Here is a 24,780-nt window from a genome sequence, read left to right as displayed (position 1 = left end):
TGCTTTTCTAGCACTTAAGGGCTCTTTATATGGAATCCACAAACTAGTCTAGGAAAATCTACACTCCTGGAGGCAAATAGCGCTCCGTCCCTACCAACTCTCTTCTTAAGTAGTACTGAACATCCACATATGGGGTAGTTCTACATTCAGCAGAAATTGTGGGACAAATTTTGATGACATTTTTACCCATTTCTCAGTGTGAAAATGTAAAACATGGGGCTAACACACAATGTATACCCCTCCTCACATGTAAAGTGCTAGTTAATAAATGGCGCTATAATAATAATAATAATCTTGGTGGTAAAAATGTAAATTATTTTTTCTTCTCTGCCCAATGGTATAAAAGCCTGTGACACACCTGTGGTATCAATATAATCACTGCGCCCCTAGATGAATTCATTGAGAGGTTTAATGGGTAAAACGGGCTCACTTATGGGGGGTTCTGCTGTTCTTGCACCTCAGGGGCTCTGCCAATGTAACATGGCATCCTCAAATTAATGCAGCAAAATCTGCACTGTAATATGGTGCTACTTCCTATCTGAGCTTTGCACTGTGCCTCAAAAGTAGTTTTTGACCACATTTGGGGTATCAGTGAACTCAGGAGAAATTGCACAGCAAACTTTGGGGTCCATTTTCTCCTTTTGCTCTTGTGAAAATACAAAATGTGTAGCTAAAAAAGAGTTTTGTGGGAAAAATGTGATTTTTTTATTTTCACGACTTAATGTTATAAACTTCTCTGAAGCACCAGGGGGTTCATCTAAATAAAGTCCCAAAGGGGTCTAGTTTCCAAAATGGTGTCACTTGTGAGGGTTTTCCACTGTTTAGGCACATCAGGGGCTCTCCAAACGCGACATGGCAACGGCTAATTATTCCAGCAATTTTTACATTTTCCTTCCAAGCCCTGCCGTGCACCCAAACAGTTTTGGGTATCTGCACACTCAGGAAAAATTGCACAACAAAGTGTATGGAGCAATTTCTCCTGTTACTCTTATTAAAATGCAAAATTTGGAGCTAAAAAACGATTTATCTGGGAAATATGTGATTTTTTATTTTCACGGCTTAACTTATAAACTTCTGTGAAGCACTTGTGGGTTCAAGATGCTTAATACACATCTAGATAAGTTCCCTAAGGCGTCTAGTTTCCAAAATGGTGTCACTTGTTGGGGGTTTCCACTGTTTAGGCACATTAGGGGCTCTTCAAACATGCCAAAAAACAGGCAAAGATGCTTACCTGTCCAGGACTCTAAACAAATGCACTATCAGGGTGCAGCAGACCCAAGTAAAGATGGCAACTGCACAGGAGCAGTAATACTGATGAGGCAGCCAGCCTACAATCAGGGATTGGCCACTTGGCACACCAGTGCACATAAAAAATAATCTGTATGCAACGATATTCACACAGAAATTTGTTTAGAGGCCTGGACAGGTAAGCATCTTTGCCTGTGTTTTTTTGTGGTTTTTTTCAATAATAGTGGAGGATTTTTCCTCGTTTGGTTGTTTTTGTTGTTAGAGTAGGACTGGAAATGTGAGGACCCTTGACGTGGGTTGGCAGCTTACGAATTGTGACCATAATATCAATTAATATCTTACATATACATATATTATTATGTGTTTTTGTGCACTTTATTTATTTTTCGGGGTGCGGCTGGGCCCAGATGGCTCTGTAAACTGTGGCCTCTGTTCAAACGGAATGTATTATAGTTAGTACTGGGCAGCCCGCCATAGGGCGCCATTAATAGGTTGTGAGCCAGATGCTCTGCATTTTCTGCGTGAACATCGCCGCCTTCAGATTATTCTTTGTTTGCACTGGTGTGCCAAACAGCCAATCCCTGATTGTAGGTTGGCTGCCTCATCGGTATTACTGCACCTGTGTAGCCGCCATCTTTAAATGGGTCGACTGCGCCCTGATAGTGCATTTGTTTAGAGGCCTGGACAGGTTAGCATCTTTGCCTGTGTTTTGGTGTTTTTTTCAATAATAGTGGAGGATTTTTCCTCTTTTGGTTGTTTTTGTTGTTAGAGTAGGACTGGCAAATGTGAGGACCCTTGACGTGGGTTGGCAGCTTATGTATTATGGCCATAATATCAACTAATACCTTACATATACATATATTGTTATCTGTTTTTGTGCACTTTATTTATTTTTCAGGGTGCAGCTGGGCCCAGATGGCTCTGTAAACTGTGGCCTCTGTTCAAACGGAATGCATTATAGTTAGCACTGGACAGCCCACCATAGGGCGTCATTAATAGGTTGTGATTGTGAGCCAGATGCTCTGCATTTTCTGTGTGAACATTGCCGCGTTCAGATTATTTTTCGTTTGCACTGGTGTGCCAAATGGCCAATCCCTGATTGTAGGTTGGCTGTTGTGAATTCTGTTATCCAACTCCCTACTGTGGTCATGAATGGTACTTCGGCGAGTTCTGTCCATGGACTCCCTCTGGTGGCTGTGAGTGGAGTTGCTGGTTCTGAGGTTCCTTCCACAGGTGACCTAGGTTATTCTTAGGCTGGCTTCTCTATTTAACTCCACTCAGATCGTTACTCCATGCCAGCTGTCAATGTTCCTGTACTGGTTCAGTTCGCTCCTGGATCTTTCTGGTGACCTGTCTCTTCCTGCAAGAAGCTAAGTCCCCGATTGTTATTTTCTGCTCATTGTTTTCTTGTCCAGCTTGCTTTCATGATTTTGCTTTGCTAGCTGGAAGCTCTGGGATGCAGAGTGGCACCTCCGCACCGTGAGTCGGTGCGGGGGTCTTTTTGCACACTCTGCGTGGTCTTTTGTAGTTTTTTGTGCTGACCGCAAAGATACCTATCCTCTGTCTGTTTAGTTAGTCTGGCCTCCCTTTGCTAAAACCTGTTTCATTTCTGTGTTTGTGACTTTCATCTTAACTCACAGTTAATATTTGTGGGGGGCTGCCTTTTCCTTTGGGGAAATTTCTCTGAGGCAAGGTAGGCTTTATTTTCTATCTCTAGGGCTAGCTAGTTCTTAGGCTGTGTCGAGGCGTCTAGGCCATGTCAGGTACGCTCCACGGCTATTTCTAGTGTGTGTGATAGGATTAGGGATTGCGGTCAGCAGAGTTCCCACTTCCCAGAGCTTATCCTGTGTCGGTTTAACCATCAGGTCATTTCGGGTGCTCCTAACCACCAGGTCCATAACAGTTGGCTGCCTCATCGGTATTACTGCACCTGTGTAGCCGCCATCTTTAAATGGGTCCACTGCGCCCTCATAGTGCATTTGTTTAGAGGCCTGGACAGGTGAGCATCTTTGCCTGTGTTTTGGTGTTTTTTTCAATAATAGTGGAGGATTTTTCCTCTTTTTGTTGTTTTTGCTCTCCAAACTTGACATGGCGTCTGCTAATTATGCCAGCAAATTTTACTGACAAAATGTGAAATGGCACTCCTTCTATTCCGAGCTCTGCCGTGAGCCCAAACAGTAGATTTCGCCCACATATGGGGTATCGCCATGCTCAGGAGAAGTTTCCAAAATGGCTCTGCCTGCAGAAGCGTTTCTGCTTTTTTCTTCAGTATGTACAGATATTCATTATGCAAACTAGAGGGCAGGTCAGTGAGGGATCAATGACCTGTCAGCAGTTTGCATTAAGAATAGCTAATCAGACCACATGAAGACCCCCCACAGGCCGCCCCGAAGCAGGGGGATATCATTAACTCAAAACTGAAAATAAAGATTAAAAAACAACCACAAGACGGATTTCCTCAACCAAGGTATCATTTTAATCAGTATAACGGCGCCAACCTGACACTGTGTGTTGGTTACTGTGCACAATCCTCCTGACAGGTTTCATTTATTAATAGGAAGGCACAGAAAGGACAGAATTATTGTATAAGACATTATTGCTGTCTGAGGAACTGGTTCTAGAGCTATAGGGTTTCTGTGAAAGTGGGGAATGTGAGGAGGGTGATGGAAATGCAGTAAACCAAAGATATCGGTGTTACATTTTGCAGGGATGAGTTAAGGATGGAAGAATTAGTAATGACGATCTGGGCCAAATGGAAAGGCAAACAGAAAATGAATGACTAGGATCATCAAGAATGGCACTGGCGAGTGACTGTTCAGCATATACAGTAAATACAGTCAATTTTCAGTAGAACTCTAGGGTGAAACAATATTATATGGTGATAATATCAGTGATAGTACGGTGGTTTTGGTTAATGATCAGTATGCGGGAATTATCAATATTGTATATGCTAGTAATAATGTGGTAATGGACCAGATGGAGACAAAAGAGATGAGAATGACTCCAGAAAAGATATCACTCAGAAGGTACTTGGGTATAAATGTTTATTTGTAATACTGTCTGCATCTAATCAGTGCTATGGTTCCTGTATGGTTACAGTCTGATGATGACTGGTAACAACAATTCCTAGGATTGCCTTACCACTGCTAAAGAGAATCTGTCAGAATGATCAACCTTCCTAACTCCTCTATATGAGCATGGAGGTCTTAGAGAGTTGAATAAAATGATACTTTTAAATGTACTATACGAAACCTTATTCCAGAGTGATCCATGTTTCTCCTATATGTAAATGATCTGTTTAGATCTCTGGGCCGAACACAGTTCTACATGACAATCTGCATCCACAGCTTATTTTAAATGAAAGGTGTTACCAGTGTGAACCAAGTAATACTGAGACTTTGGACTTACACAGCTCTTCAGTGAGATCATAACTAACAAAGTACAGAAGAGCTAACATAACACAGTACAGCAAAAGTGAACTTTGTCTCATTACAAACACAACAATCACATTTGCAGTTTTCTTCTCACACTATTGTTTGCTTTGCTGTACTGTTCTTCCCCAAACCTGGCTGCTTGTGAGGTGAAAGCTCAAGCACTATGAGAGGACATGCAGCTGCAAATATTTTTGTATTGAGACAAATATCACTTCTGCTGTACTGTGTTAGATCTGCTGCACTGTATTAGCTCCGCTGTACTGTAATAGTTCTGATCTCACTGCAGAGATGTGTGATATTATGAGAGCTAAATTTCAGTCGGTCACATGGTTCATACTGGTAACACTTCTTTTCTTTTAAAATAAGCTCCAGAGGCAAATTCTTGTGCAGATCTGTTTCTGGCCAATAGGTCTTAACAACTCATTTGCATTCAAATTTCTATCACTTGCATGCCCACATAGATGGCTCAGGAGGGTTGATCCTACTGAGAAATATTCCCTTTAATACCAATTTGATACCATCTGATGATAGTGATATATTCATGCACTAATGGTGGTTCTGATGTTGTATTCCTGTACTGATGATGGGTCTGGTGATATATTCATGTACTGATGGTTGTTCTGGTGCTATATTCATGTACTGATGATCATTCCAGTGCTGTATTGATGGTGGTTCTTGTTCTGTATTCCTTCAGAGATAGTAATTTGTTTTATATATTTTAAAATTGTGGTATTGCAGTATAGTGTAAGCAATCAGACTATAGCAGGTTCAAGTGAATAAGTAATAATGAATATCGTAAAAGCAGAACCCCATAACCAATGACGGAAAAACATTTGTTCACTGCAGATTTAAATTACACTGCGTGGAGGGGTGGCATTTCAATTTTTGACCTCATACAGCATAATTATCTAGAATCAAATTATTTTACTAATTGTTTAAAAGATAACACTGAATTGATGCTGTCAGATATCCAGATAAGCAACATCCACACATTAGAAATGGTTTCTTTTGCCATAAACAGAAGTGTAGTGTAGCTTTGAGTAACATCAATCCTTTTTAACTCATAAAGCCATAAATAGCAAAGATTTCCCATAGTGAATTTACTGTAATGATGTAGGCCTTCCCATCAAAATAACTTCTTAGATCTTTAATATTTTGCAATTGGGCAGGATATGGGTTTGATGGGTAAATTTCATGAATCAGTAACAGATCTTACATTAAAGGGAACCTGTCATGTAAATAAAACACTATTAACCTGCAGATATGCATTTAACCTGCAGGTTAAAAGAGTTCGGAACCTTCTCAGAGCCAGCACTCAGACCCCCCAACCCCCCACCCCCACCCCCGTCAGGAGGAAATGAACTTTCAGTCACCACTCTGTGTATAGAATATCAGAACATTTTTAAGTTTGACAAAGAGGTTCAGTTACACTTACCATTTGCCTTGAATAAAAATAATATGAATACTGTTTAATTTCTTTATTAAACCAAATTTACTTTCATAATTTAAAGAAAATCATTATAATGTTTAAAAGTGTCAACTCACTGTTTTCTTCAACATTTTGACTGCATAAGGCTTCTGAGTTCCCTTTTGTCTGCATCTGTACACAACCGATGTTGCACCCCTAAAAGAACAAGAAGGAGTAAACTATTATAACTTAATGATACAAAGGTAACAGCTTACATGCTAGCTGAGTTGGTGAAGACATTTTGATCATTTCTTTTCTTTGTGTAGCTTTTCTTGAAGGTCAAATAGTCACAGGGCAATATAATTTTTCTGAATTGTAAAAACATTCATACAGAAATGAAAATTAATTATCTGAATGTCTTTACTACTATTTTTAACAGAGACCCGCGCAAGTAATTCGCATGGCATTATCTGGATAATTAATACCCCACCCCAGGAAATATAGAAATAATCGGATTGTGACTATATCCTTCTACCCTACTAACATAAACTCAATTCTCCGTGGCAGAGCAGAAACATTCACTTATGATCAATCACTAAGGAACATTACATCCCTAAGTTCTTCTGATGTTAATGCAGGGAGCTTGCCTGGAGCGCATGCTAAGGAAAGTTCGGTCAAGAACCCCAGCTAAGTAGGGGTGAAAATTAACAGTAGAGTGGTGAGAACATGGTGGTTGTAGATGTTGTTAGATAGTGATAGTTGCTAATTTCTGGCTGGAGAACGAGAGAGGTCACTTCAGTGTGTCAGGGAGTTTTACATTCAAAGTGGTAGTTATAGTTCATCTTTGAGGTTGGCCATAATTTAATGCAAGGTAAGGGACAAAAAGAAAAGTACTGGAGCTTGGTGGCTGGCAAGTGCAAGGAGTTTCGAGTTGTACCTTGTAGCCACAGGTGCTATGTGCATCAGATTTGCAGTAACTACCAACACTCATGGCAAGAAGGGCAGTAGTAGGTGCACGGTACAGTCAGTAAGGAGGAGAATTACGCTTTTGGGTGCAGAATGTCGGTTAGCAATGGTTGCTGGATTGAGCAAGTGGTTCTTTCCCCTGTGCCCAGGCCTTCAAATGGACTGGTACTGGCTCAGATTAGTGTGATTAATGCTGTTACAATGCCATGTGCTGGCATGGAAAGGTCTTGCAGCATTTGGGCTAGGTTTTATCCTATTCCAGCACCAAGTGCTAGTGGTAAGGGGCATTTTAGTAGAGTCTTATCTGTCTCTTTTTCACTGCAGGTTCCAGGCTGTGTGCAATTTCAACCTACAGACAAGATGTGATAGGTGGTTGGTCTTAGTCATCAGTCAGTGGGTCAAAACAAGTGGCATCACCTGAATGACTGACTCATAGATTGATGATATAGGAACCTGGTTGGATGGTGTTGCCGTATCTTGGAGCAAGTGATCTCTCTGTTAGTTACGAGTTTTCATGACTTCCGGCACATATCTAATGCAGGAAGGAGGATCAATTAGTACTAGAGAAGGTTAGGTTACAATCCAAGGACTTATTGGGGAAGTTAGTGGGCTCAGGCAGTTGTTCGGGTTTTTCGAGGGAGCTCTGGGGTTACAATGTGGCTGTCCTCTTGATTCTTAGTCATTAATAGTCTGACACATTGCTGGTCTGGCATGTTGCTTGGTTACACTGGCAAAAATGCAGTCCACATTGAGTTGAATATACAGTATTTCATGTTGATTTCCTGAAGGTTTTTAAATTCAATCTGGTGATGTGGAAGGGTATGAAGACAAACTGAAGCTGTCATCAGAAAAAAACCTATAATTTAAATCACGTTGTTGTGTTACACATGTTTATGTATATATAAAAGAGATGTTCTCTACACATACACGTGCTTCTCACAAAATGAGAATAATATCAAAAAGTTAATTTATTTCAGTTCTTCAATACAAAAAGTGAAACTCATATATTCTGTAGAGTCATTACAAACAGAATGATCTATTTCAAGTGTTTATTTATGTTATTGTTGATGATTATGGCTTACAGCCAATGAAAACCCAAAGGTCATTATCTCAGTAAATTGCTGACTTGACAGATGTCCAGAAGGCAGTCAGTGACACAAAAAACACTAAATTAGTAACCTTTCCATTTTCATACTGGCCACTGGGGCTTTTATAAATGCGGATCACATTGACAGGTAACATCTCTATTCATATCTGATAATCTGATAACACAGGATCCTCCAATCACAATAGGCGATATCAGACTGACCCTGCCCCTTCTCCCTTTACAATGACCTTTGCACGTGCTCATTAGACACTTTAATACAAAAGATAGGGTTGGGGCTGTCCCTTGTGGCTAATTGAGTGTTATTTTGTAAAACAACTGGAAGCTAATGAGATGGTCTGGCACCTAAAATGTACTTTCTAAATATCGATCTGTACACCCTAACTACTTTTGTAATTAGCTTTATAACACAATACCCTACACTTCTCCCTATCTTTCTCATCCCTATATGTGTTTTTTTCTTCACATCCTGTGACATTTCTTTTGAGAGGAGCCTCAAAAATGACATCGCAGGATGCTGGGGCTCCATTCACTTCCGTCTATCACCCATCTAGGAACAGGATGCTAGGGGGATAGCACTGAAGTTAACTACAACAGTTTCTTCCATCACCAGCCTCTGAAGATATCCTTAATCCATGGTCATAGTGATAGAAGCAAAATGCCTGCACTGCATACACCTCTCCCATGGATTCTATCTCCACCACCACATCTTCTAACTGTGAAAGAAGACATCATCAGGAGTGGAGATAGAAGCAGTCAGAGACATCATTGCCAGCTTCTAGCACTGTCTTCAAATGATTCATTATCAGGTTACAGTGATAGAAGCAGTGTGAGTGATACCTGTCGTTCCTTTCTTTTACATTGAGCTAGTTGCTACCAGAAATGTATGGTATCAGCTTGCTTCCCTTTCCTCCTTGAGAATGTATGTAAAACTTGGGGGAACCAAGAGAAATACTGTAGCTGTGTAGCTGGAGATATTAAAGTTAAGTGGACACCTTAGGCTGTAAATCTTTAGCATTCTAGTACATATCACATGAGGTATGGAAAGCGTTACCTAGCGAATTTGTAACCCTTTCATATATCACTTCTTCACAGAATTAGTCCTATTTCAACATATTCATGCAAAGTTCTTGGAACAAGTGGTTCATTTTACCTCTGACAAGGAGCGGCTGCCAGCACTGACTACATATAATACCATGCTACATCTGAGAGACAAATGACAAAGGCTAAGGGCACATCTCATTACATCTTCCTCCCACTTTCCAGGAGAATAAACTTTTCTATTTTTATAAAGATTTATACACAGTGCCAGAAGTGTCATGTAATGAGATGACAACATTTCCAACATAATGCAGCTGAGAACATACAGTGGTTGCTTTAAAATACAATCATACTCCAATTAGCGCGTCTTTTTCCATTCAGAACTTGCTTCCCATTCACTGAGACACACTGTCACTTCAGTGATACCGACGCCTACGCTCCATAAGTGCCATAAATCTCTCTCACTGTAAAAGATTGCAACTGGAATCACATGGCTGAACAGAGCGATATTCTCAAAAGTATACATAGATTGTCATTGTTACCAATTCAATAAGTCTCACTAAGGAGCAAGAGGAAATTATCCAGTATGCAATCGTCATTATCAAAATAAATCATCATATTCAGAAAATAAATGATAAGTAAAGTGGAATTTCTAAGGTTAAACGGACTGAAAATAGAAATATTTTACTTTTTTTTACTATAAATATATTTTGTACACCAATCACCTGGATCGAAAGTACTGGCTCCAAAAAGCAATTGCACAAGACTAACACCAAAATAAATCAAACTTTTCTGGAAATGGCTGAAAACAGAATGTAGGTATGTATTCATACATGACCAGGAAATATATAAAAAAGTACATACCGTATATACTCGAGTATAAGCCGACCCGAGTATAAGCCGACCCCCCTAATTTTGCCACAAAAAACTGGGAAAACTTATTGACTCGAGTATAAGCCTAGGGTGGAAATGCAGCATTTACCGGTGAATTTCAAAAATAAAAATAGATCATTATTTCCCCATAGCTGTGCCATATAGTGCTCTGCACCGTTCATATTTCCCCATAGCTGTGCCATATAGTGCTCTGCACCGTTCCTTATTTCCCCATAGCTCTGCCATATAGTGCTCTGCACCGTTCATATTTCCCCATAGCTGTGCCATATAATGCTCTGCACGTTCATTATTTCCCCATAGCTGTGCCATATAGTGCTCTGCACCGTTCATATTTCCCCATAGCTGTGCCATATAGTGCTCTGCACCGTTCCTTATTTCCCCATAGCTGTGCCATATAGTGGTCTGCACCGTTCATATTTCCCCATAGCTGTGCCATATAGTGCTCTGCACCATTCATATTTCCCCATAGCTGTGCCATATAGTGCTCTGCACCGTTCATATTTGCCCATAGCTGTGCCATATAGTGCTCTGCACCGTTCATATTTCCCCATAGCTGTGCCATATAGTGCTCTGCACCGTTCATATTTCCCCATAGCTGTGCCATATAATGCTCTGCACCGTTCATTATTGCCCCATAGCTGTGCCATATAGTGCTCTGCACCGTTCATATTTCCCCATAGCTGTGCCATATAGTGCTCTGCACCGTTCATATTTCTCCATAGCTGTGCCATATAGTGCTCTGCACCGTTCATATTTCCCCATAGCTGTGCCATATAGTGCTCTGCACCGTCCATATTTCCCCATAGCTGTGCCATATAGTGCTCTGCACCGTTCATATTTCCCCATAGCTGTGCCATATAGTGCTCTGCACCGTTCATTTTTCCCCATAACTGTGCCATATAGTGCTCTGCACCATTCACATTTCCCCATAGCTGTGCCATATAGTGCTCTGCACCGTTCATATTTCCCCATAGCTGTGCCATATACTGCTCTGCGCCATTCATTATTGTCCCATAGCTGTGCCATATAGTGCTCTGCACCGTTCATTATTGCCCCATACCTGTGCCATATAGTGCTCTGCACCGTTCATATTTCCCCATAGCTGTGCCATATAGTGCTCTGCGCCGTTCATTATTGCCCCATAGCTGTGCCATATAGTGCTCTGCACCGTTCATATTTCCCCATAGCTGTGCCATATAGTGCTCTGCACCGTTCATATTTCCCCATAGCTGTGCCATATAGTGCTTTGCACCATTCATTATTGCCCCATAGCTGTGCCATATAGTGCTCTGCACCGTTCATATTTCCACATAGCTCTGCCATATAGTGCTCTGCACTGTTCATATTTCCCCATAGCTGTGCCCCATATAGTGCTCTGCACCGTTCATATTTCCCCATAGATGCTCCACATAAATCTGTGCCGCTACTGCTGCATTAAAAAAAAAACACATACTCACCTCTCTTGCTTGCAGCTCTTCAGCGTCCGGTCCCGGCGTCTCTCCGCACTGACTGATCAGGCAGAGGGCGCCGCACACACTATATGCGTCATCGCGCCCTCTGACCTGCACAGTCAGAGCGGAGAGACGCCGGGAAGATGGAGCGGCGCCCGGCGGCTGGAATGGGGACAGGTAAATATGCGATACTTACCTGGTCCCGGTGTCCGGCTCCTTCTCCCGGACAGCTGTCTTCGGTGCCGCAGCCTCTTCCTCTATCAGCGGTCACCGTTACTGCTGATTAGAGAAATGAATATGTGGCTCTGCCCCTATGGGAGGTGGAGCCGCCTATTCATTTCTCTAATGAGTGGTCCCACGTGACCGCTGAACAGTGGAAGAACTGCAGCACCGAAGACCGTGGGACGGCAGGGGGAGCGTCAGGACCGCCGGGACTAGGTGAGTATGCCTCAGCGGCCTCTCCCCCTCACCCGCCGACCCTGCCACCTACCTTGACTCGAGTATAAGCCGAGAGGGGCACTTTCAGCCCAAAAATTTGGGCTGAAAATCTCGGCTTATACTCAAGTATATACAGTAAATAGAAAAACTGGTTAAGGTGCAAATGCAAATAAGGTAAAGTGCAAGTGCAATCAGGTAAAGTTTAGAATTAAGATTCAACCTGAAAAGTATATATGTAGAAACTAAAAAATGATTAGGAGAACACATTAAAACACACTGCAATTGTTTTCAGTATGATAGAGTCCCAGCTATGGTAGATACCCATTATCAACTCAAATTAATGCAACGTATAGACACAAATAACAAAGAACATATTACTTCAAAGTGCAGATAGTCAGGTGCCCACCACGCCCAACACACGTTTCGCTTCAAAGGCTTCATCTGGGGGTATTTTCTTACACAGTAAGATATAAACAGATCTGTCACCAGGTTTCACAATGCAAACTGTAGTTACTAATAAATAGATCTCTAAAGGTACCTTCACACATAACGATATTGTTAACGATATCGTTGCTATTTGTGACGTATCAACGATATCGTTAATGAAATCGTTCTGTGTGACAGCGACCAACGATCAGGCCCCTGCTGGGAGATCGTTGGTCGCTGAATAAAGTCCAGAACTTTATTTCGTCGCTGGACTCCCTGGAGACATCGCTGGATCGGCGTGTGTGATACCGATCCAGCGATGTCTTCACTGGTAACCAGGGTAAACATCGGGTAACTAAGCGCAGGGCCGCGCTTAGTAACTCGATGTTTACCCTGGTTACCATGCTAAAAGTAAAAAAAAACAAACAGTACATACTTACCTACAGCTGTCTGTCCTCCAGCGCTGCGCTCTGCACTCCTCCTGTACTGGCTGTGAGCCGGAAAGCAGAGCGGTGACGTCTGTGCTTTCCGGCTCCCAGACAGTACAGGAGGAGAGCAGAGAAGCAGAGCGCAGCGCTGGAGGACAGACGGCTGTAGGTAAGTATGTACTGTTTGTTTTTTTTTACTTTTAGCATGGTAACCAGGGTAAACATCGGGTTACTAAGCGCGGCCCTGCGCTTAGTTACCCGATGTTTACCCTGGTTACCGGCATCGTTGGTCGCTGGAGAGCGGTCTGTGTGACAGCTCTCCAGCGACCAAACAGCGACGCTGCAGCGATTCGGATCGTTGTCGGTATCGCTGCAGCGTCGCTAAATGTGAAGGGGCCTTTAAACCTGATGAAGCTGTACAATCGTTTTTGAAAGTTTAAATTAATTCTCCTCCCTCCTAGCCTGATTGACAGCTCTTCAGTGTCCCTTCTGCTACTACGATCTCACACTGCACAGTGAAAGCTGCAGATGTCAGTCAAACTGGCTACACTGAAAATGAATACACTTGGCTTCAAGAAATCTCTCAATATTTAGTTAGTCTTATGGTATGTTCAGTTTACTTACTGTATTATACAGCCTATCTCGCAAGGAGTTTCATAGTAAGTACAAAAGCATCATCAGATCTTAGAAACCTTTTTAATAATGTATACAGTTTGTATTGTGAAATCTGGTGACAGATCAGGAAACAAATTTGTTAATGATCTTTTTATATCCTGATATTTCCAGATATACCTGTCCATCCAATACCAGCTTCAATTTAGAGCAAAGTATGGTTGGATCCAGTGCCAATGCTTTCTCAGTCCAGGTGAGGCCTAGGCACAGACAGGTGTGAGTCGTTTAGGTTAGGGTGCCAGCTATAAAGGGGTTGCTTTGTCATTGGCAGTTGGGTTTACATATTTCGATCATTTGTACGCAAAGAACTTCATGTTTTTGCAAGTGTAACAATAGTGGAGTTCATGTACTGTACAGAATATTGAAACATCTCTGTTTCGCAGTGGTTGTTAGATAGAAAGATAGATAATAGATAGATAGATAGATAGATAGGTAGACTCAATTGAATTTTTAATATTCTAAATTATTCTATATATTTTTCCCAAAAAACAATATTTCAGCACGCTCAACATCTCTTGTTCCATCAAATCTGCCCACAGATAAGTAAACATGTTCAACTTGACATATTTCCCTAAACTGTGAAATTTTGTAATACTGCGAATACAAAAGACTATAAAATGCAGTATCAAAATAATGCACCCACATAAACTAAAAAACACAGTCAGGAAAGCTTTTTACAGGAATAAATATATATCCACCCTGAAAACATGCTCATACGTTCTTGTTTAGAAAAAAAGCAAATTTCATTACACGTTTTATTAAACGACTCTCAAAGTGCGATCTATCACATTTTATATTTAGTCTTCTCTGTGTTAAAGAATCTCACTTACCAAACAGATCTGTCAAGTTGGAAATAATGATCCAGCTGCTTCATTATGAATATGCATATCTGTGAATTGGTGCCATTTACAAATGCACTGCTCTTACATGAACACTCCCCATATAGCATAAAAGACAAGTGCGTCTATACAGAGAAAAAAAATCATCAATCTATCTAAAGAGAAAAAATGGAGCAGCAACAGAAAAAATAGAAAAGTGGGTGTGGAGCCCCGCAGGCAAACCAAACCTTAGTAACATCCAAATATAGAGGCAGCACTCCGAGGTCAAAAAATGAATTGTTTATTGACCCATTATGATTTCTCAAGCCAAATAGAAATCTTCGCATTTGATAAAGTTCCACACTTGGAATGAAACAATGCTATCATAATGGGTCAATAAACAATTCATTTTTTTGACCTTGGAGTGCTGCCTCTATTTTTGAATATCTATCTATCTATCTATCTATCTATCTATCTATCTATCTATCTACCTATCTATCTATCTAGGTCCAATTCTAGCTTTCATGTGGACTTTTTTTAGTTTTGTTTTTAGTTAACTACTTCTGGACTGATCATAGACTATAAACATCATTTTTTTGACCTTGGAGTGCTGCCTCTATTTTTGAATATCTATCTATCTAATCTATCTATCTATCTATCTATCTATCTATCTATCTATCTGTCTATCTATGTATCTATCTGTATATCTAGGTCCAATTCTAGCTTTCATGTGGACTTTTTTGAGTTTTGTTTTTAGTTAACTACTTCTGGACTTATCATAGACTATAAACATCTGGACAGTCCACACATTACTCTCAGTTGTCCTAAAAGGGATCTTCTTCAAGTCAAAAAGAAAATACGGTAGTTAAAACTTAGTCTTTAATCACAGAGGATAAAAAAGGAGAATGTACACATATTTAAAAAAGAAAACTTATAATGGTTTTCTACCTGAAACGCTTAAGTATTATTAGTTTTCTTTTTCTAATTTGTGTACATTCTCCCAATAAAGTAGTTTTAACTACTTTCCTTTAGTGCTGGAGAACATCTCCTTTTGGACCATTGAAAGCTGCGTAGCCTGGAATCCAAACCAGTACATACTCTGTGCACCAGACTCAGACCACAGACTGTCTACCCCAGAAGTCTCCTGGGATACTTATCTCTAACACAAAAGTGGTAAGCTGAATTGACACTTTTTCTATTTTTCCACACTTACTCTGCACTGACATTGTAAAACATCAATGCAGTGTAAGGAGCTTGTACAAGGTTGTACAGCTGTTGTAGTGTGAAGCTGCTGCCACACACAGCGTGACTCCCCATAGAGAAGCAACATGGTATATTACCATGCTTACCTTGTCAATATCTGTAAAAAAAAGCCTAGATAAAATAAAGCTTAAAAATGAAATATTGCCAGCGTTTATCACTTTTTGTATTGTTGACTCCATTGAAAAAAATATTTCAAATTCATAAGAATAATTTATACGGAAAGTAGAACGCTATTTAAAATATTTTTAGCAGTCTATTATTGTTATAATAAAAAGTAACATAAATAATGAAAATAATAATTTGATTTAAAATTTTCCTCAATATTAGCACAAAAATAAATGAATAAAAATGACAAAAATAAATCCCCATGTAATAAATCCCCATGTAAATCCCCATGTATTGAGAGAAAAAATGGGCAAAAATTATTTGAAAACCCGAATGAGAACATTTTTTAGAGCTGTTAAAAGTACATGAACGATACATGTAAAACCTGAAAATGTGCCTGATCAGGAAGGGAGATGATCCTGTCACAAATTTTTTAAAGAGTACCAACACCTTTTTTCACATTTTCTTGTCTTGTCCAAGATTTCCCAGGAATATCCCCCATCCTCTCGAATTACACACCTCAACAAGTCCGATTAGCCATCACCCTCGGATCCTTCAGACGGAACCTGAAAACCCATCTTTTCAGGAAAGCCTACAGCCTGCAATAAACATTCTGCCACCTCACCATCACCCGAGCTGCCGCCTCACCACCACCAGAGCTGCCGCCTCACCACCACCAGAGCTGCCACCTCGCCACCACCCGAGCTGCCGCCTCACCACCACCAGAGCTGCCGCACCCCCGACCTTCTGTCTCTTCCCCATCATCAGAATGTCCACAAGGACAGGGTCATCTCCCCTCTGTACCAGTCTGTCATCGTAAATTTGCTTACTGTAAACGATATCTATAACTTTGTATGTAACCCCGTCTCATGTACAGCACCATGGAATTAATGGTGCTATAGAAATAAATAATGATAATAATAATAATAATAAAGATAAAATTCTTGTCCAGCAGTGAAAAATATATAAAAATGTAAGTATTCAGTGTAAAAATAAGTTGTTTTGCCTTAAAAAACACTTCTCGACAAACAGCTGTCATGTTCCTTATGTAGGTCTAATCCAGCTCTCCTCTGGTGTTGCAGGGTGAAAGCTTTACATCTCCTGGAACGCTGTGTACGGCTCTCGTTGATTGACAGCTGGTGGGGTGGTGATCAATATCTCACTATCACCTAAATATCTGATTGAAAGAGCTCCAAAATTGCATGTGTTTTCTGTGGCCAAACACCAAGGAGCCACAGAAGACACATACGCTGTCCTCTCAGCATTGTGTCAGCCAGCTGAGAAGAATCTCTGTCACACGGCTGGGAAGAGACCAAGCTTTGTGTGATTTCACTACTGAGCTACTTAAGCGCTGCCTGTCCAACTGTCAATCAAGGAAAGACTAACACAGGGTTCTGGGAAGTGATATACAGATTTGCCCTAGCAACAGCAGAGGGAAGCCAGATTAAACCAGCATGAGGAAGATGCCAGCAGTATGATGAACAGGTATTTTAACACTTTATGAGGTAACAACTCTGGAACACTTAAACGTATCTCACTGATTCTGAGAAATTTATTTTTTGCATTTATTTGTGAAAGTATGGAAAAATTTGGTGAAAATTTAGCAATTTTCAAACTATTAATTTTGATGCCCTTAAACCAGAGGGTTATACCACACATGTCTATTTTACATCCGCATCATTTTTAAACATTTTTTTGTTAGCAAGTTATAAGGCTTAAAAGTTTATTAGCAATGTCTCATTTTTCCAACAGAATTTACAAAACAATTTTTTGTAGGGACTCCATCACGTTTGAAGTGACTTTGAAGGGCCTATGTGACAGAAAATACCCAAAAGTGACAACTTGCACCCCTCAAAGTGATCACAGTGTGGAGATCAGACTGAACTAAAGGAATCCATTTTGTCTTCTTCCTGAGAAATCTCGCTTACAACAAGATACATTTCTGCTGACTTGACATTTCCTTTTATGGAAGTAATCATGTGTGCATTCCTTCTTTCAATAGCAGCCTTTCATTCACCTTCCAGATGATGTAACTTTCTACTGATAAAGACTGGTATAGATTGTTTATGTAAGAGATAGTGAAATATGAGCGCTTGTGCGCATGTCTGTAAAAGAATAATTCTTTTCTATATAAAGGAAGGGCAAAGCCCAGAGAGAGAGATGTGCTCCTGGGCTTCCCCTGTATATGATCACACAATACCTTGTTTGCGTGTCATTTACTCAGGATCCCTACCTCTAGTAAGCCAGGGACTGAGAAGGACTTAACATTTCTTTGGCGCACCGAACAGGGACCCGAGATGAGAGTATTTGCTCGAGATTCACCTGCAGATACGGACAATGGAGATCTGGGATAATGGACGGCAAATGAACTGAAAAACCTGGCCAGGTAAGAGACATTATTAGTTCTCTTTTATCTGCCTTGTATTATCCGAAAGATCTCTATGAGCCGTGTCACGCTGGGTTAGTCTAGTAGTGAGTAGATACCTATAAAACTCGGGTTACTATATTGTATAGATTTATGAGTCCTGTCCCTGGCAGTGTGTGAACAGTGTGAAGGTTGTGGTATGTTGTGAAAGAAGAGCAAAAGTGCGTAGAAAAATAAGCCGAAATAGTTGGGGTATAAGCCTTATACACGGAAGTCAGCCTAACTGGGTCATGTGGTTGCGTCCTTTCGGGGAGACCTCCGCCCATGCTTGACTCTCATTTAAGTGCTTAACCTCCTTCATTTCTGGATAAGGTTTGATAGAATGAGCCCAGGACGCGGGTCCATGAGCCTGGGACAAGTATGCTAACTGACACAGAAAGTTTTGTGATCTGTATGGTGTTGCTGGGTCTGTTTGCGTGCATAATAGCACTTAAGTACATTCTGCACATTAGAAAGAATGGAGCAGATCAGCCCTTCAATATTTTAGCTCCCTAGGAGAGAAGGCAACGAGACATCACCTAGGATAAGTGATTGTCCAAACGTCACCTGGGGTAGAAATAGCTAATATTGAAAAAAAAATAAATAAAAAAAAAAAAAAAGAAAAATGGGAAATAAACAGACAAAAACCGTCTTAGGACAAGTGGAAGCAGCAGATATCATACAGGAAAGATGTGGGAAGACAGTCAGAAGTCAGATTAGAAGGGTAAGAGAAAAATTGGGAATTTCAGAAGCACTTATGTTCAGTACAGAATGGGAAAAACTGAGTAAAGAACGAGGTGGAATTATCAAAGACAATGGGTGGGAAGAAATCATACACTGTATGATAGAGGTCTCAAAAACAGCTAAAGAGGAGAATTGGAAGTATGATCCAGACACTTCCAAATGGATTATGGGGAAGGGAAAAAGTTGTGACATAATCCCACCACCTTACCTAGATCCAAAAGCCCAATCATTTGTACCATCTGGAGGAGCAGAAGGAGGAAAACAATTTCCAGCCTTGTATCCCAATCTTGGTGGGGTAGGAGGATGGGTATGTTCACACTGTGGACAACAAAATCCAGATTGGAGAAATGATTGCCTAGTCTGTGGTACACCTAGACATGGCGCTGTACTTGCCCCTGTTAGGGTAGTACCAAGACCCTTTAGGGAACCTGGTGCTGACGGGGTAATGGGAACTAGATATCACCAGACCCGACAGTATTTTCCTTGGTCCCCTGCTGAAGGTATGTCCCTCCTGCATAATGCGCCTGATCCCACTCAATATCCCATCCGATTTGCACAATACATACAACAAATCATGCAGACTCATGCTGGGGTCTGGGCGGACGGGGAAGAATTATGTAGAATGAAAATGTCCCCCGGACTTTTTCAGGAATTATTGACACACCTACAGCCCAATAGACCAGTGGCAGAAGGGGGTGCCTTACAGACAGAAGCATCAGGTACCCAGTTCACAGAGGCATTAATAATTTTCATGAGAGAAAAACAGAGGGAAAGGGGATCTACGGGTGTGATTATGCAGAAATTTGGGCAAAGTATTGAAGAATATAGTCAAGAATTAGAAAATAGCTTTAGGGATGAAGGATTGGATTTGACTGATGCTTCAGTAAGGAGACTTTTTACAAAACAATTAATAGAGGGGCTAGATCCGAAAATCAGAGAAAAATTTAAATCCTCTACTCCAGATTGGAGAACAATTGAACAACCAAATATTGTGAAACAACGATGTTTAGGAATAGTCATGGATATGAGAGAGAATCGTAAGCCTGTTAGAATAGCACAAGCTAATACAGGAGGAAGAGTGAGACACAACTTTCCTTGCCACTACTGTAAAAAGCCAGGTCATTTCCAAAGAGAGTGCAGGAAGAAGTTGGCAGATATAAAGTCAGGCAAATTTGTTCCCAGAAATAACCCTCCCCAAACGGACAACCAGCAGAAATCTACCATCATAGATGGTCCCATACCAGATTCAGATTGACTCGATGTGTTACAAACTTCCCTACCAGCTAGAAGACCTATGATACAGGTGAATGTGGGGGGGAGAGAGATTCCATTTTTGATAGATACAGGTGCAACTTCCTCAATTTTGAATCAAGATTTTCTTCCGAATCCGGAAGATATTTCAGAACAAACAACTTTTGCTGAGGGTTATGATGGGGTAATTCGAACACTGCCATATACTGTGCCCCTAGAGGTCTCATTAGGACCTAAATGTTTTGCATCCAGATTTTTGTTTGCCAGAGGTGCCCCAACATGTTTGTTAGGAACTGATGTCCTAAAGAAATTAGAAGCTAACATCAATTTTAGGGAAGATGGCACAGTTATACTGACTATCCCTGATGATGCAGAAACATTAGAACAATATGTTAGAATTCAGGCTTTTGAGGATTATGCTGAAGAAAAAGAGTACACCACAGATCTAGACCTCTCAATGGTCCCAGAAACACTGTGGGCACAGGGTGACACCGATGTGGGACTATTGCATATCTCTCCTGTAAAACTATCTGTGCAACCAGGAACTGTTCTCCCACAGCTCAGACAATACCCTGTGAGTGCCCAGCAGGAACTAGCGATTACAAAACAGATAGAGGGATATAAAGAGAAAGGAGTTTTGGTAGAGATACAATCACCTGCTAACACTCCTCTGTATCCAGTCAAAAAGAGAACTCTTGATAAGAGTTCTATGCCCAAATATCGTATGGTACATGATTTAAGAGAAATAAACAAAGTTCTAGATCCAATCACCCCAGTTGTACCCAATCCTCATACGCTACTATCACAGATACCAGCCAGTTCTCAAGTATTTACTGTAATAGATCTTTCAAATGCATTTTTCTCGGTTCCTTTACACCAAGATAGTTGGCATTTGTTTGCATTTACATTTAAGGGCAAACAGTTGGCGTGGACACGCCTTCCACAGGGAATGATACACTCCCCTACTCTTTATTCAAATGCCCTACAAACAGTCCTTCAGAGGTTTGAACCCGAACCACAGGTAGTAATTTTGCAGTATGTGGATGACCTACTACTTTGCTGCCCAGATCTAGAAACTGCAGAAAGGTCCACTGTGAGTTTACTATGTTTTTTAGAAAAAGAAGGGTGTAAAGTGAATAGACAAAAGCTACAAGTTTGTCAGACCAAAGTGGTCTTTCTAGGTCATTGCATTTCTCAAGGTAAAAAGCATCTTACACCACAAAGAACTGAAGCAATAAGACAGATGAATGAGCCTAGAAATCATAAACAGCTACGAGCATTTTTAGGAATAGTGTCTCATTGTAGACAATGGATTATACATGCCAGTCAACTAATGCAACCACTGTATGACTGTGTAAAAAGTGAACCTTATTTGTTGACAAAAGAAGGTCAGATTTCGTTCCAACAATTAAAAGATGCCCTTGTTTCAGCTCCAGCGTTAGGGCTACCAGACTACACCAAACCGTTTCAGCTTATGGCTGCAGAAGTTGATTCCCATGCTACAGGAGTTCTTACCCAGAAGCATGCAGGGAAACAAAGACCAATTGCATATCTTTCAGCAAGGTTAGATCCCGTAGCTAGAGCAGCGCCAACCTGTGTACGTGTAGTTGTTGCTGTCTCACTATTGTTGGACAAAGCATCAGAAATTGTCCTAGAGTATCCACTCACAGTTCAAACTACACATGATGTTTATGGGATATTAAACCAGGTCCAACCAAAACACATTTCCATGGCCAGACATTTGCGGCTACAGTGTTCTTTGTTGCTCCCCTCTACTATCACATTTGCTAGGCTTCAGACTCTCAATATAGCTACACTGCTACCTCTCGAGTCTGAAGGGGGGAATAAGGACACTGATCCACACGCAAATTTTTTCCCTACAGACACACATGATTGTACAGAGCTCATTTTACAAGAAACGGTAGGCTTACCCAATGTATCCGAAACACCACTTCAAAATCCAGATTTAGAGCTGTTTATAGATGGTAGTAGGTTTGCAGATGACACAGGTAACTTCCATACAGGGTATGCAGTTGTGTCAGAATCTGAAACTCTCAAAGCAGAACCACTTCCACCGAAACAGTCTGCACAAGAAGCAGAACTAACAGCATTGATTGAAGCTCTTAAAATAGCTGAGAACCAGACAGCTAATATATACACTGATTCTAGGTATGCACATGGTATTGTGTTTGATTTTGGAGTAATCTGGAGAGCTAGAGGTTACATGACAGCGTCAGGACAACCTGTAAAACATGCTTCTCTGATCAAACAGATCTTAGAGGCTGCACAAGAAACAAAAGAAGTAGCAGTAATCAAGGTAGCTGCACATGTGAGACTCGACACTAGGGAATCTAGGGGAAATGATAGGGCTGATAAAGCAGCCAAAGCAGCAGCTGTCAAACCCTTACAACAGGTTCATACTGTAAACCCCACAGAAAATACTGAAGATAGACTGAGACAAGCACAGGAAGATGCAGGAGAAGAGGAGAGGGACAGGTGGAAAAAGGAAGGGGCAGAAGAACAAGCGGGAATTTGGAAGAAAGATGGACTAATATGTCTACCTAGAGCCTGGTATCCGATTGTAGTTGGTGGACTGCACCACCCTACTCATGTGTCTGCAAATGCAATGACACTACTGGCAAAGCAAGTCTGGTTGGCTCCAGGTTTTGGCAACTATGCAAGAGACTATTGTGCTGCATGCGCTATATGCCTGGCACATAATCCCGGACAGACAACAAAGACCCCTATGAAGCACCACGTCCGACCTCTCTACCCGTTTCAGCGATTACAAATAGACTTTATCCAGCTGCCAAAAAGTAATGGGTATGAGTATGTGTTGGTATGTGTGGACATGTTCTCGGGGTGGCCAGAGGCCTATCCAGTTCGGAAGGCTTCAGCTAAAAACACTGCTGTAAAGCTAGTTGCCGAACTGATACCCCGTTACGGTCTCCCTGAAGTGATCGAGTCAGATAGGGGTACTCATTTCACTGGAGAAATATTTCAAAATGTACTGAAAATGTTGGGTGTTGAAAGTCAGTTACACACTCCGTACCATCCTCAAAGTTCTGGTAAGGTGGAACGCATGAATGGAACTTTAAAATTAAAAATACAGAAAGCCATGGCTGAAACAGGAAAGCCTTGGACAGAATGCCTTCCACTGGCCCTTTACTCAATACGCAATACCCCAAGGGGTAAGACTAAACTGTCTCCATATGAAATTTTGTTTGGCAGGACTGCCAATTTAGGATGTTATTTTCCACAGCAACTTGTGTTAAATATTGAGTCATTGACTTCTTATGTGCAAAATCTTCAGAAACAATTAACTAAGGTGCATGCACAAGTTTTTGCTTCCCTTCCAGATCCTGACAACACAGAAGGAAGTCACAAGTTGGAACCAGGTGATCAAGTCTATGTAAAAAGACACACCAGAAAGGCTCTAGAACCAAGGTTTGACGGACCCTTCCAAGTCCTGTTGACAACACCTACATCAGTCAAGCTTGGAGGAAAGGCATCATGGATACATGCAAGCCATTGCAAGAAAAGCAGTATAAACTCATGATATTGATGTTAATAATGATAACCTCAACGGAGGCGTGGGATAGACTGAATTCTCTAGCCCCTTTGAACAATAGATTCGTACAACATCATAGAAAATTAGTGCATGACTTGTTAAACAATACACAAACCCTGACAGATTGTTGGATCTGTACCCATTCGCCGGTATCAGCCACAAGTATACCTTTTCTAGCAGTTCCCGTATTAGCAGAAGAAATATTCGCTTGGCCTAATTGTTCAGACAACCTGGCCAACAACCAAATTGGTAATGCTAGGCTATGGAATACTACAATCGCCATACCAATTGTGGGATGGGTAGAATTTCCTTGGTGGCAGGGTAATCTCTCAGGGAGTAACACACATCTACAATATTTAGCATTTAGGGGAGGAAAATGGGTACCTAGAAATAAGACTGGATTAACTAATTTAGGACAGGTCCCCACAGAAAATCTACAGCTTAGTTTCAGTACAACCGTCCCCCCCTCTGATGCTTTCAAACCTGTAGTATTGGAAAGATACATACATAATAGAAAATGGAAACATTCTAAATTGTTCCCCCAAGGTGATGCAAACAGTTGTACAAGTAAGCTGGGGAACCTGGTTTGTAATAAATCCGATGAGTATATCAAAGGAATGCCTGTATGTGGGAATCCCGCAGCCGGGTACTGTAGCCCCTTGGGACAAAAACCCTCTTGGTGTATGCTTCAGAATGTATCTAGATTTGTGGACTTGGCTCACAGATTGGTATTGCAGCACTCAGCTCTATGGGATCTGCCTGAAGGTACATTTTGGATATGCGGAGAAGGAGCATATAAATGGCTTCCCGTAGGTATAAAGGGTACTTGTACATTAGGACGCCTAACCCCGGCTACATTCATAATTTCAAATAAACAAGTGAATATGCAAGCCGTGCCCAAGCACACACTGTATAAAAGAGCTGCAGATAACTCACCACGTCCCTCGGGGAGGCCACATATAGTACAAATGGGAATTCCTAACAAAATTGCTAGTACCATTTTTATTTATCCTATGTTAACACAGATGTGGGATAAATTAGTTAGAGCCACGGATTATCTAGATGATCAGATCTGGGATATATTGGATATACTAAACACTAGTATAGCTGTAC

General features: G+C 41.1%; 1 protein-coding gene across 1 annotated transcript in view; it reads right to left on the bottom strand.

Annotated features, from left to right (window-relative positions):
- Positions 1-24,780, bottom strand: part of CAMK4 (calcium/calmodulin dependent protein kinase IV) — a 317,938-nt gene that overhangs the window by 127,669 nt on the left and 165,489 nt on the right. The window contains exon 2 of the mRNA XM_069752704.1: positions 6,228-6,306. Coding sequence (XP_069608805.1) covers positions 6,228-6,306 — 79 coding nt within the window. The remainder of the gene's footprint in view (positions 1-6,227; positions 6,307-24,780) is intronic.

This window comes from Ranitomeya imitator, chromosome 1 (assembly GCF_032444005.1).
Source record: "Ranitomeya imitator isolate aRanImi1 chromosome 1, aRanImi1.pri, whole genome shotgun sequence".
NCBI classification, from domain to species: domain Eukaryota; kingdom Metazoa; phylum Chordata; class Amphibia; order Anura; family Dendrobatidae; genus Ranitomeya; species Ranitomeya imitator.
This window is presented reverse-complemented; position numbering and strand designations above follow the sequence as displayed.